Source organism: Simochromis diagramma, unplaced genomic scaffold, assembly GCF_900408965.1.
Source record: "Simochromis diagramma unplaced genomic scaffold, fSimDia1.1 OVJJ01000604.1, whole genome shotgun sequence".
Lineage (NCBI taxonomy): Eukaryota > Metazoa > Chordata > Actinopteri > Cichliformes > Cichlidae > Simochromis > Simochromis diagramma.
The window spans coordinates 4,572,040-4,585,301 of record NW_024387416.1 but is presented as its reverse complement, the minus strand read 5'-3'; the positions used below and the strand labels follow the sequence as shown (position 1 = coordinate 4,585,301).

At 40.7% G+C, this 13,262-nt stretch overlaps 2 protein-coding genes across 2 annotated transcripts; one reads left to right on the top strand and one right to left on the bottom strand.

The window, feature by feature from the left end:
* Positions 1–69: 69 nt before the first annotated feature.
* zgc:101765 (uncharacterized protein LOC450036 homolog) lies at positions 70–2,232 on the top strand. The gene is made up of 6 exons (XM_040012305.1): positions 70–205; positions 569–874; positions 1,001–1,146; positions 1,312–1,451; positions 1,535–1,693; positions 1,776–2,232. Exons 2-6 carry the CDS (start codon positions 630–632, stop codon positions 1,953–1,955), a joined length of 870 nt encoding a protein of 289 aa, XP_039868239.1. The 5' UTR covers positions 70–205; positions 569–629; the 3' UTR covers positions 1,956–2,232.
* A 650-nt stretch (positions 2,233–2,882) lies between these two features.
* Positions 2,883–7,246, bottom strand: badb (BCL2 associated agonist of cell death b). The gene is made up of 4 exons (XM_040012313.1): positions 7,081–7,246; positions 6,263–6,409; positions 4,993–5,213; positions 2,883–4,889 (listed from the first exon to the last, which is right to left on the bottom strand). Exons 2-4 carry the CDS (start codon positions 6,399–6,401, stop codon positions 4,773–4,775), a joined length of 477 nt encoding a protein of 158 aa, XP_039868247.1. The 5' UTR covers positions 6,402–6,409; positions 7,081–7,246; the 3' UTR covers positions 2,883–4,772.
* Between the last annotated feature and the right edge of the window lie 6,016 nt (positions 7,247–13,262).

Sequence of the window (13,262 nt, the reverse complement as noted above, 5' to 3'; positions counted from 1 at the left end):
TGTCAGAGCAGGTGTCACTATGGTGACGGCGAAAACCGACCCAACTGTCACGTGACTGTCAGCTGACCACATATGGTAGCTAGTAGTAGGAAACTCCTCAGCTGGAAGTTACCTTTGCTTTATAACTTGTTAGTAATTTCTTTGAGAGGACACTGCCAGTGTATGCACCGCCTTTCCTAAAGAAGTCACTTGAGGTGAAAAAAAGGTGGGGTGGAAATATTTTTCACGTAAAATTGTTTATATATTAGAGTATACCGTCCCCTTCCTGCATTGTAACGTCCACGTGTCTGCCTACAGAAATTATTAAAAGTGCTCTTCAAGTGTCATAGTCTTCATACATTGTGACCAGCTAAATTAGTGATGTTAGTTTACATCTTCGTGTTGCTTGCCTTTCTTATTTTGCGTTAGAGAAGCACCAAAAAGTCTCTAGTGAAACAAGATAAAATCTGTATTGTTACCAAGTTTAAGGAAGTGCTTTCAAGCAATTTTCCAGTGATGTAACACACAAAATGGGGCAAAGGGCAGCAGAAAACCAGCTAAACTCACTTTCTCTATCCGTCTTTGATAGAGCTTGGCAAACCAGTTATTCCTAACAGGGTGCAAAGTAAAGAAGGGCCTTGCAGTCCAGGATGTCGTCCACCACCACCTCCTCTGTTACCCTAAATACTGGGGTTCAAATGCCCCTTCTGGGGTTAGGGACTTACAAGTTGCACGGCTCTGAAGAAGTGTATCGGGCCGTGGATGCCGCCCTGGCTGCGGGTTACCGGGCCTTTGATAGTGCAGCCGTCTACCGGAATGAAGCCGACCTGGGCCGATCTCTGAGGGAGCTCCTGCCCAAGCACGGCTTGACCAGACAGGATGTGTTCATAACCAGGTGATGCACAGGCTTCTAAAGCATAAGTTGACACATGATTTCTAAGAGAACACATTGGGGGCACTAAAGCTGACTTGAGGTGTTGCGCCGCTCATTCAGATCCCTGTTTCTCTTCCTGTTTTTCAGTAAGCTGGGCCCTAAGGATCAGGGTGAGCGGGCTATGGAAGGTGCCCTTCACAGCCTGTCTCAGCTGGACTTGGGTTACATTGACCTCTATTTGATTCACTGGCCTGGCACGCAGGGTCTAGCAGTGGCTGATCAGAGCAACCCAGGTAGACGCCACTTTTTTTTTTTTCAGGTGTTTCGAGTGATCTATATTTTATTGCTGCACTAACTGCATAAAAACCATTCAAGCTGTCTTCTCTCATTCCTCCACTGCAACATAGCAGGCATTGAGTAACGGCAGAGATGAGGTCCTAATAAATATTTGATCCCAGGAAACCGAGCCCAGAGTTGGGCCACGCTGGAGGAGCTGCATGGCCAGGGGAAGCTGAAGGCCATTGGAGTGTCCAACTATACAGTGGCTCACATGAGAGAACTAATGCAGAGCTGCAAAGTCCCCCCTGCAGTTCTACAGGTACAATGCAGGAGTTTGAATGAAGGACAGGGAAAGACATTAGCAGCTGTTTGAAATCTCACGGTTTTTTTTGTGTTCTTCAGGTAGAGTTTCACCCACGTCTGTGCCAAGCAGAGCTGAAGAGTGTTTGTGAGGAGTATGGAGTCTGTTTCCAAGCATATTCCTCCTTAGGCCAAGGAGATCTGGTTACTGACCCTGTGGTCCTGGAGGTGGCAAAGCAGTGCCAACGCACCCCCGCACAAGTGAGCCCACTCGCTCTGCTATCTTGGGTATACCTTTGTTTTTATTGCAAACATTTTAAGGTTCTTCTGTCCCTCTCCTCAGGTGCTGCTGCAGTGGGCGGTGCAGCAGGGTGTCGCCGTGCTCCCAAAGTCATCAAACGCAGACCGAATACAAGAGAACGCCAGACTTTTTGACTTTACACTGAGCGACGCAGACATGGACAGACTGTCAGCTTTGGACTGTGGACAGAAGTACTGCTGGGATCCATCAGGGGTCGCCTGAAACACCAGCTTGTGTCCTCCATGATGTCTTTTTGTCTTCAGTTTTACAGTGGTAGTTTTTTTTTGGGGGGGGGGGGGGATGTTTTTGGGTTGTTTTTTTTTTAAAGCTGTTACAAGTTTTGTGTCGACACTTTGTTAATTTCAAGACAAAAATACAGCATATTGTGGTATGAACTCTAAATCTATGGAACGTCACCCATCACATGACTTTATTGTCAACCATAAGCCATGTCTTAGTGAGAACCTTTCCCTTTGTTATTGGATAACAAGAACTTTTACATATCTGTCAGTTTAACTGTTGCTCCTTATTCTTCATAATCTCTTGCCTTTCCTTTGCCTAATATCTTTGACTAACCAGAAATCTCCATTGAACATAACTCAAAGGTCTTCTAAACCTGTGTAAAGACAATTAAAAGAACAAAATACCTTTTAAAAGCTCTCTTAAAATTATTTATTTAGACCAGAGTTTTCACAGTTGTAGAGAAAATACATTTACAAGTCATTAAAACTGAAAAAGAAACCAAAATAAGAAAAAAAAAAGTAATATTAAATTTTTATTTTCTCCACACACACATCTCCAGATTCAAGTAATACTAAGGATGGTTGCAAAAAATCCAGGTGCCCAGGCAGGTTTGGGGTGTGTTCACTGTCACGGATGTTTAAATTCAAAGAGTTGCCAAACTCCACATCAGCCATTTTATAGTGTACGCGTGTGTCACTTAAAAATCTCATGACAGTAAATGCACCGGGACATTTTTGTGCTTTCTGTTTTTCCTCTGAGTGTAACTTGTGAAAGCGAGCAGTGAAGTTTAAGGCTGTAATTGGGTAAACAGACGAGGCTGGCTATGCGGCGTCACAGGTCACAGCATGTTCAAGGCAGTTCTTTGCAACATTAAATTCATTTAAATTCCATCTGATCTTTATTTTCAGCAGAGTAAAGCTTCATAATCTGACCCAGAGTTCTCAAAACTGTGTGTGCACTCCCTGCAATTGGATAACATGGGTCTAACGTGTTAAAATGCAAAATGCTATTTCTTGCTTAAACACTTCTGTCTCTAGAAATCTGATATCAGAAAACTCCTCATCCCTTTTTTATAATGGGAAGTAGTTTAAATTTGACAAATGACCAGTCAAAACACATGTGACCAAAAGGATGGTAGAACAGGATGAGTGTCAGGTAAAGTGGCCACCGTTTGATTGTCTGGAATTCTCTGATTAAAAACCAAGCTATATATTATATTTATATACGCATATATATATTTTTTTCAATTTGAATTTGAAAACCATATAAATGCCTGCACACCCGAGCACTTCACAACTCAACGCTACAAGTCGAGAGGAAGGAAGAATAAGACAACTTGAACAAACCCACTACCATTTTCAGCAATCACGTATTTATAAACAAGCCACAAGTAGCCCACTCATGTTTACCGAGCTGCACAGAAATGCTGATCTTTGCCCTTAGTTAGAATTTCCATAAAGTATATATATTATGCGCCTTACGTGCCTAAAAAACACCAGCAAAGCTGGCATCAGATCAGCACTTCTAAAGCTAAGGCATGAGAGTTTATGAGCCCATTTTAATCACATCCCCTTACAGGTCAAAGTGATCAACTCACATTTAAACTGATTAAAAACAAAATAAACAAACAAAAACATCAGGATGTGATTTCTCCTGAAAATCCTTCCAAGCAAAAAGCAAGTGGAAATCCCTCATTTTTAATGTGACTGGACTCTGTATTCACCCATGCACCGAGAGCTCAGCACGCAACATTTATCACAACAGCCATGGATTGTACACTGCCTATTGCTGGGTTAGCCGAGCTTAACAGCACGGTAACCTCGTTAATAAAATCTGGCTAAACCACCTTACTCACCCCCACCCCCTCCCCACCCTTTACCATTTCATAAAATGTTAAAATATTTACACATAAAAATTTCAATTGTTTGTTTATGCTCGTCCAAGGCTTTAAAAACATATTCATATTGGATTGTGCCTTACTGTTTAACGCCCTCAGCTATTATCCCTGAAGTTTTACAAAAAAGATATTACTTCTGCATCAGAGATTGTCCTTGTAAAAGATTTTTCCTTTTTTTTTTGGGATAAATTTGTGATATAAAGCAGATGATAGTTGAGTACAGTTGTTTAAGAAGAGGCCTAAACTGAATGCCAAAAAAAAGAAAGAAAAAAGTACTGTCTCCTGTTGCTGGCAGATCGTTTTGGCACAATATGAGCGTGCAAGTCAAACACGAACAGCTTCTGGAGATTTCCTCATGAAAATGAGGAAAGCAGGAAGGAAAAAAAATCTAACAGCATTCAATTTGGCCTTCAGTAGTCAGGTGTTATTCCTCTCTCCATACACAGCACACCGTGCAATGTCAATGTGAGAGACAACTGTAATGCTAAGCGTCTTTAAACCGAGCGTCTCTTCTACGACTAAACAAGGCTTTGTTTGTGTGTTTAGAAGAGATTATAGCCCCTCTCTCGGCCCATCTTTTTATCCGTTTTGCAGGATTCCAGCAGCAGTTCCTCCTCATCACTGCCTTTCAATTCCACAGTGGACTTCCCAATAACATTGTTTACACCACACTCAACACGAGTACAAAAGTTCTATTTAAAGGTAGTTAACAATGACATAAAATGGCATGACTATGATGGGATTCACTGAACATGTACTTTTTTGCTTTTTACTGCACGTCCCACTCTTTTTGATCGAGCCAAATCCTCTTCAGTCTTGTTCTGATCTTAAATATTGTCTCTCGGCTACAGTTTCCCCAATCCGCTCCTCCGGACCTTGTATCCTTGTCCTCTCAGTGCTTACTCAGTGCGTTGGTTGTGGTTTTCAAGATGGTTGTTCTCTCCTTCAGTCTCTTGGTGACTAAAGAGATAGCTCCACCAGGTTTTAGAGTGGTGCAGCTTCTTGACCTTCATCTCCTGCACAGTGAAAGAGGAACAATGTCAAGTTAGCAACCTATCATCACCATCTTTTTTTTCCCCCAAAAAACTAATTTAAGCCTCGACTCACTCCCATTCTTACCCCTTTATCTAGTAAGCTGTCAAACTCGTCACTCATTCGTCGAAGCTGCCTGCCGTACTTCTTGGCAGCCCACAGAGCAGGGGGAGCTGACTTTGACCTTCGCCTGAATGGGTCTCCCTCTGTGGGAGTACAGACCTCATCCTCCCCTCTAGCCATGAGCTCCTCATCCCTGGCAATTGAGGAAGTGTGGGACTCTGAGTTCACCCTGAGCCTTCCAGCAGCTAAATGGAAAAAGGAAAAGTGAGATAGGTTCAGAGTGTTTTAATGTAAGGCAGATAGAAAGGAGGAAATAAAGAGTAATGTAGGAATAGAGGAATTTAAATCATTAGCTGTCTCTGCGACCAGCGACTGTTATTGTACACTGTTATTTTGGCTCTTTTCAGCTGCACGGTAAAAAGAGCCAAAACATCCTCCTATAGTGCTTTGAATGAAGCAATTCAAAATGCAAAACAGGTTAGCTTACAACGCAACCTCATTTTAATGTCCCACCCCAGAATGCATCTCAAGAAAAATAAAGGAGAAAGGATAGATTCTGAACTTCTCCACAGATACAGCCAAGAAATGGCTAAATAAAGGGGTGGTGGTGGTGGTGGGGGGATCTCATCTAGAGCAGGCTGTGGTAACGTATACTGCAATATATGTTTTGCCATCAGAACTTCTGCTCAGTTAATCCACAACATACAACAAGGTGCAACATCCAGGGCTGAACAGTAAAGCCAGTGCACAAGTCCCAACAGCTTGCCCTCTTAAAGTACAGTTAAAATAAATAAATACTGCAGCTATAAACATGTTTACAACCATATACAAAAAAAACAGTGTTTTAATCTGTTCACATAATTGCACCCCTCATGCCAAGTGCGTGCCACTGGTTGGGTTGTACTAAAAGACAAACAAACCAATCAGCTTTTCAGCAAGTGTGTTTTAAGTCTATTTTTTGTTTGCTTACCAAAATTAATATCATACTGTAATAAGGACATCCCTTGCTTCCCCCCCAGTTCTACCTCGTGATTCAAACTGTACATAACAGAAAGAGGAAGCCACAGCGATGTCACCCTCTGGTTTGTGGGAGATCGTCTGAAAGCCTCAAGCCTGGCATTGTGGCCTTGGCTGTTGTTTTGGAAACCGGGTGCAAAGTGACCACATCTGAACGCGTGAGCTGGGGAGTTATCACTAATCCACAAATCTAATTATGCACAATTTCAAGTGTTGATATGGTCCAAAGGGGTTGGCTATTCCACCGTATATCAGACAATTTATTTTGTGTTCCTACCTGTCGTTTTGATTACAGGAAGGGAAAGCGTCTGGGGCTTGCTTTCTTGAGCTTGTCCTGCTGACTGTTGGTTTTCTCCTTCCCCTACCTCCTCTGATGCCTCTGAATCACTGTCTGAAATTTTGAAGTTTGCAGCCATCCTGACATCTGGAGAGATAGGGTGGTGTTGGAAATATGAACGACAAAAACGGTTAAAGAAATGACAGTGTGTCCTTAAGTGCATGCACATAACAGATCAATGTTGTTATGACCGCAGCAGGTTAATACTGGCGTTGCTCTGCCTTTGACCTTTCAAGCAGATATAGAAAAAAACCCACAATGATAAACTGATTATTTTTTTAAATTTACATCTTATTCTAACAGAAGACTGCACTGCAAAAAGTTGCTATATTGCAATTGTGCAATTTTATTGTCATATAACACATTACCCAATTATGTGTAAATATACCTAAGACTCGTAAAATGGGATAATTCATTGTATCGGTGGAACAGCCACAGAGCACACCCAGCGGGCTATATCTTTCTTTTTAATGCCCCTGATACTGGCCGGTCCAAAGGTATTTCACTTTAACTACCCACAAGATACCAGACTTGTTTTGACAACACGGGCCTGTATTTGGTGTTATTAATAAGGATTTGATACTTGACTGTTGCTAAATTAACCAATACACCTTCTTCTTCGGTAAACACACTCTCTCGCTTGTTTTGTTGTTGACTGAAGAGGACAAAAGAAAGTTCCTTAAGGGCGGAAGCTGCTCCGGCCAACCTTAGCTAGCAGCGTTTGTAAGGAAATGACTCCACAAAAAACGACTCCTTACCCGAATCTTTATCGTATGAGCCTCAAAAGTGCGAGTGTGTCTTTAGTTTGCTTCATACGGTCGCAGCTGTTGTTGTCCGCCTCTTGTCTTTTTACTCTACTGCACACTTTAGCTCCGCGCTCACCCAATCGCCGCGCGTCACTGCACCGCAGCGGCGCGCTGACGTCACTGTTGCGAGCTAGGACTGGGCTGTGCCTTTGTTTGTCTCACCGGCTTACCGTAATATGCAGCGTAGATGCGCAGTACCAATTAACACGAACAGCCGCCGCATTTTTTTTAACTGCTGGATTTCTAGTAAAATTGCATAATAAAACTTTATATTTAAGAGTCCCGCTTTTACAATCCCACACAATAAATAATACCGAGGTTGCATAAAAAATGCTCTTAAATTAAAAGTACTGCAATTTTACAGTTAGTCTTTATTTGTTTTTTGTTTTGTTTTTTATTTAGTTTAATAGGAAAAAATATGCTGCACTCATAAAATACACATTTATTAGTGTGTCATTACATCTCCTAACAAACTAATGCCTTCTTATGAACTTAGAATTATGCCAATGAAAATACTTTTTTTTTTTCATTCAAACCTTTATTTGAACAACAGTACAATACAAAATAGAATTAAACAGTACCACATTAATGGTGTTGTACTTACAAAAAAAAAGATTGCATAACATAGACAAACAAATAAATGAACAATATTCAGAACCTACGATATAAACACGCGAGGGGGAAAAGTAACTGATCAAACCAAAGAATAAAGTGATTGAAAGATCTTGATTTTTTCACAAACACCCATAGTTTTTATAGCTTTTGGGTTAGTGGAGTTCTTAATTGAATTAAGATACTGTACAAGTTCAAAGGAGAATACATAAAAAGAGGGATGTCTTCCTAAACATTTGGACTTGTGAATATGAAATGTAGCCATTAAAATTAACAAGTTAGTCATATATCTGTTATCAATGTTGAATTGTCTTTGGTTTTTGTGTAGACCAAATAAAACATATTTCCAAAACAGTACCAATCCTTTAAATACATTTTCTGAGATAAAAACATAAGCTCTGCCAAAAATCTTGCACAAGGTTACAAAACCAAAAAAGATGTATAGTAGATTACTTGGAAGTTTTACAAAAGCTACAGCTTGTATCAATGTCTAATTTGAATTTGCTTTGAAGATAATCTTTAGATGGATAAATTCTGTGTATTAATTTATAAGAAATATCTTTAATTTTGTTGGTAATTAAAAACTGATTAGGGAGTCTCCAAACTTCCCAATATTGTTGTCAGTAATTATCATCAGCAGATTAAACATGTGACCCTCCCATCTCCAGACAGCTGGCTAAATGACAACAGCAACTGGATATAAGCTAATATGCCAGCTAATGTTAGTTTTGAGTGTCCTAAAAAGAAAAAAGACCCTTTTCCTATGATAAAAAGTTTGCTTACATTCTTATGTCTCATGAGAGTTTATTAGCTAAATGTCTGAGTCTTACAATGTTAGATCCACTTAAAAGAAAGTTTCACTAATGCCAGCGAGCATCAGCTAAAAGCGTAAAAGCAGACAGAAAGGTTCAGGATATCCTCAATAACTCACCTCAGCATCACTATCACTGGACAGAAGTGAGTTTCACTGACCCACAGTTTCACTGTGGATCTGACTTTTATGGCCTTAAAGTGTGGCCTTACCTTTACTAAATTGCTCCACTCCAGGTCTACAAGTCAGGTTTTTAGGTCTTCAGACAGGGGGCCTCTTATGATTCCACATACCCATGTGAAGGTAAGGATGACTTTGCTAAACCAAAGCACCAAAACTTTGGAACATCTAGAGTTTCTTGTTTTGCACTGCACTGCTTGGGAACTTGAAGCGTCAGCTTGCTCCACAGATTTTATATATATTCAATGGAATCAGGTTAGGGAACTCCATGATCTTAATGTGCTTCTTCTTTAGCCACTATGAACCTTCACAGACATCTTTAGCCACTCCTTTGTTGCTTTGGCGGTATGCTTTTGGTCACTGTCATGCCAGAAGACTCATCCATGACCCTTCTTCAGTATTCTGGCTGAAGGAAAAAGTTTCTTGGGCAAGATTTTATGGTACGTGCCCCCATCCATTGGCCCCTCAATGCAGTGAAGTCGTCCTGTCCCCTTAGCAGAAAAAATGCCTTAAATCATAATATTTCCACCTCCATGCTTGACTGTAGGGATGGTGTTCTTCAGGTAATACTCAGCATTTCAGCTTCTTCAAACATGACAGGTCGAGCTAAAACTTAAGACAGGCTTGTACTTTGCGGGTGCTGCAAAATTTCAGTTATGAATTCAATTATGGTGTATGTGTTACCAGTGGTGACTGTGGTCCCAACTGCATTCAGATCATTAATAAGCTCCTCCCATGTAGTTTTGGGCTAATCAAACACCTTTCTCATAATCACTGTCACCCCATGATCTAAGATCCAAGATTTTTGGATCACGGAGCTCCAAACTGAGGGTGACTGATCTTTCCATTTCCAAATAATCGGTCTGGAAGAGAGGTTGCAACAGAAGAAACTGATTCTGTGGACAGACATGCTTTATAGATAAGTTTATATAATGAGTTGAGATTGGGAGTATCTGTAAATGGCTGAGTTAACAGAGTTGTTGTGTCGGAGCCAGAATTCTGGCTCGGTTATAGGGGATCAAATACTCATTTTAAGTCAATGACATGCAAATAAATTTATAACTTTTATGTAATGTAATGTTTTTTTCTAGATTTTTTGGTTGATATTCTGTCTCTTTCTATTAAAATGAAACTAATACAAACATTTGAGACTGTTTAATTTAAGTGAGCATTTAAGTGAACAAACATGCTAATTCAGCAGTGGATTAAACATTTACTGTATCTGATTAATATGACTATAAATACAATACAAACTTTGCCTTATAAAGAGCAGGTAGAAGTAACTCCATAGTCATTTAAATTACATTTATGATGAAAAATGCTCTTTTCTTTTCTCCTTCCTGAAATGAAGTGCAGGGAGGACTGACAGCAATTTGTTGCTATTCCCTGTGAGAGCACCAGGTGGGGAGGCAGGACTACAAACTGAGCTGCAACTTAAGTCGAGAAAGTAATGGGCATAAACTGTTGTTATCCTACGTGTAACTACAGCTCCAGAGGGAGTTCCTGCATATCTATGGCTTCAGCAATAATGCGTCTGTCAGAGAACTGATAATGTGAAAGCCTGGCCTCGAGCAAACCTGTATATGGCTCAATGTCCCATGTGGATTGCACTTCATCATCATCAACACAGAAAAGTCAACCATGTAATTATTAACCTTTAACTTGTTTTAAAAAATGTAACGCTGCCTCTAGTCCTCATCTCCACCTTTACATCATTCTTCTCTTTCCATCTTTCCATCAGTCTGTTTTTGCAGAGTCAGTAAATGACACTTGAACAGGAGGAACAAACTGTTTCTGTGGATACTGTGATGTGATTTGAAGCGATGTGATGCAGCATTCTCTGATTCAGTGTATCCAAATGGAGCTAATGTGAGTTTACAAGTTTAGACAAACATCCAAAGTCTGCACAGTCAGCCTTTCATACACTAATGGATCGTCTCAGAAAAGAAATTATTAAATAATCTGTTCTTTTTCACTTCTTTTGACCTCTATTTTGGGATGGATTTCATAGAAATTATACAAGGGACTTTGGGTTGGATTTGGAAAGCTATACAGTTAATATCTGCTTTAATCTGTGTGTGTGTGTGTGTGTGTGTACTCCCCTTAAAACTGCCATCCATGACAGTGTGTGAGTGTCAAAGCTCTTATGCACTCTGTATGATCAGGATAATTTTCACACGCAAGCATGGAAGCTCAGAAAGTGTGCGTTTGTGCACGAGTCTGCTGGATTTGAGCTTTATCCGAAGGAGCTATACAATTAGCATCCATTTATATCTCCCTGTACCAACCTCGCCCTGCCTCCCTGCCCCTCATCTGCTAGTTATTTTGGGAAATGGAGGCGTATGCACTCCCACACTGTCTCCAAACCACCACTCAGTGTGTTTCAGTGCACCCATCTGTGTGTGTGTATGTGTGTTTGTGGCTGTGTCCAAGCAGATCCCAAAATGTTCCTTTCAATTTAATGCCCCGACACAGCCTGTCTACCGGCACCACCACAGCTGCACTCTGTCCTTTCGAATATTTTCCTGCCTTTGCAGACCCAAGTTCAGTCAGTTAGCTCTGTGCTGGTGGCGAAGAAGGAGTTTTTGAATACCTGAGTGAGAAAGAGAAGAAAAGAAAGGTGATATGAAAGAAAAGGACAATTTGGTTACCCAGTTCTGAAAAAAATATTAGAAATGCAGTGTGTACCCGCTACTTTGAAATGCAGCGATACAGACAAAGAAAGTGAAAAAGCAACAGATGAACAGATCAAAAGTAAAAGCAGTCCAAGGGATTTGAGAGGTGTCTGAGAGTGCAGAGGAAGAGGTAAGGTAACGGAGGAGCTGAAAAGGTGACATCGTCTGACGGAATAAAAATGAGCTGGAGAGACAGAAATTCAAGGATGGCACATGTGAAAGAGACAGGAACACAGAGAGAGAGCAAACTTAACCTACATCAGAGTGAATCCACTCCTGCAGCCCGCTGCTTCGACTCGAGCCCTTTCATCACTGCTCTCGGTACATGCTCATTATATACGGACCGCTCCCTTGCTGTAGTACCAAGTCACTCTGTGATCAGAAAGCTGGCATTTAGCAGCTTTCTAATTTGATCCACCCCGCCCTTGTTTAGCTTGCTGGTCTTATGAACCAGCTCTTCCTAAGGTCTTAAAGCCTGGGAATATATAAATGGGTAAAAACGTCTTTTTCTGTAGTGCAGAAAAATATCAAAACATATCAAATCGATCCCATCTGATAACAAACAAACAAGTAATAGCCTGACAGAGGAAAGCAGTGTGCTTTGATCATTTATAGCAATCAATGTTTGGACCAAAAGTGGTCCATATCTGCAGTTATTGTTGGTTCACGATGACTCAGCTCAGCCTCAGGTCCACCCTATATGTATAGCTATGTAGTGGCATTTGGGCCACATCTGGGCCACAAAACACTGCTGTGTTCTTGTCTAGCCTGGTGACTTTTGGGCCACATGCACTCCACATAACATTTGCCAGAGCTGTAACTGAGACAAACATGTCACAATGAGCCCACACAGGGCCCAAATGTGTCAGCTCTGGACCGGGATGATTTGCACCACTTTCATATCTGTAGCCAGTTTGCAGAGTTTAATATAAATAATGAAAATAAAGAAGACGGCTAACCTAGCTCTGTCTAGAATCAAAAATTACACCTACCAGAATCAAAAATATCGCTAAATGGTATCTTTATTTACTATTTAGAAATAAAAGTGTAACTTGGTGACTTTGATGAAGATATATAATTCAACACAAAGCCACTTGTGAAACTGGAACATGACATTTTACACTTTTGTTATTTTTTGGTGGTTTAAAAACCTGTATTCATTTATAATAGCAAAAAGTTGAGTGATTCCCGTAGGGCTGGGCGATATATCGAGTTTTTTAAAAATATCGATATATTTTTATACGAGATATAGGATGTGATCATATCCTTTATATCGATGTAGTCTATGTTACGTTATAATTAGAGTTGTGGAGCCACAAGTTCGCCTCTCTTTCATCCACTTTTGTCTCTACGCAACGTTACTCCGCCTCGCCTCTCCTTCACTGAGCACAGCTCCCCCTCCTCCCCCATCGCTTCACCTGCAGGCAACGACAAGATGGACACGGCAAATCTCCGTTAACGAGTTACTGCGCATCACCCCGTGCGTGGGGCTGGACGGCGTCAACGTGTTAAAGAGCTAACCACGCTAACGCCGTGCAGCTCAGAGGGACTGCACAGCCTAGAATCCTTTCATTCTCTCATAAGTTGACAGCGCGCCTTATGTATGAATTGTGGTTGTGCTTGAAAAACAACATAGTTTTCTTTTATTTATGGAGCATTATTATTTAATAAATGCTCATAATTTATTTTTGAGTAGTTTTTTTCATGTACATCTATGCTGTATGTTAATAAAAGTGCCTGTGTGACATCTGGGACACAGCTTTGACTAAGAACTCTCTTTTTGTTCTTACTTTTTGGCTTTAAAAGAAATATCGAGATATATATCTTATATCACCATCCAGCTAAAAAATATCGAG

Bases quoted from the DNA above. Each gene is read 5' to 3' on its own strand.
- badb (XM_040012313.1), bottom strand. From the start codon at position 6,401: ATGGCTGCAAACTTCAAAATTTCAGACAGTGATTCAGAGGCATCAGAG. The intron at 5,214-6,262 runs GTAGGAACACAA...TTTTCCATTTAG, and splicing joins TCCTGTAATCAAAACGACAG to CTGCTGGAAGGCTCAGGGTG. The intron at 4,890-4,992 runs GTAAGAATGGGA...TTCACTGTGCAG, and splicing joins ACAGCTTACTAGATAAAGGG to GAGATGAAGGTCAAGAAGCT.
- zgc:101765 (XM_040012305.1), top strand. From the start codon at position 630: ATGTCGTCCACCACCACCTCCTCTGTTACCCTAAATACTGGGGTTCAA. The intron at 1,147-1,311 runs GTAGACGCCACT...ATTTGATCCCAG, and splicing joins GGCTGATCAGAGCAACCCAG to GAAACCGAGCCCAGAGTTGG. The intron at 1,694-1,775 runs GTGAGCCCACTC...CCCTCTCCTCAG, and splicing joins GCCAACGCACCCCCGCACAA to GTGCTGCTGCAGTGGGCGGT.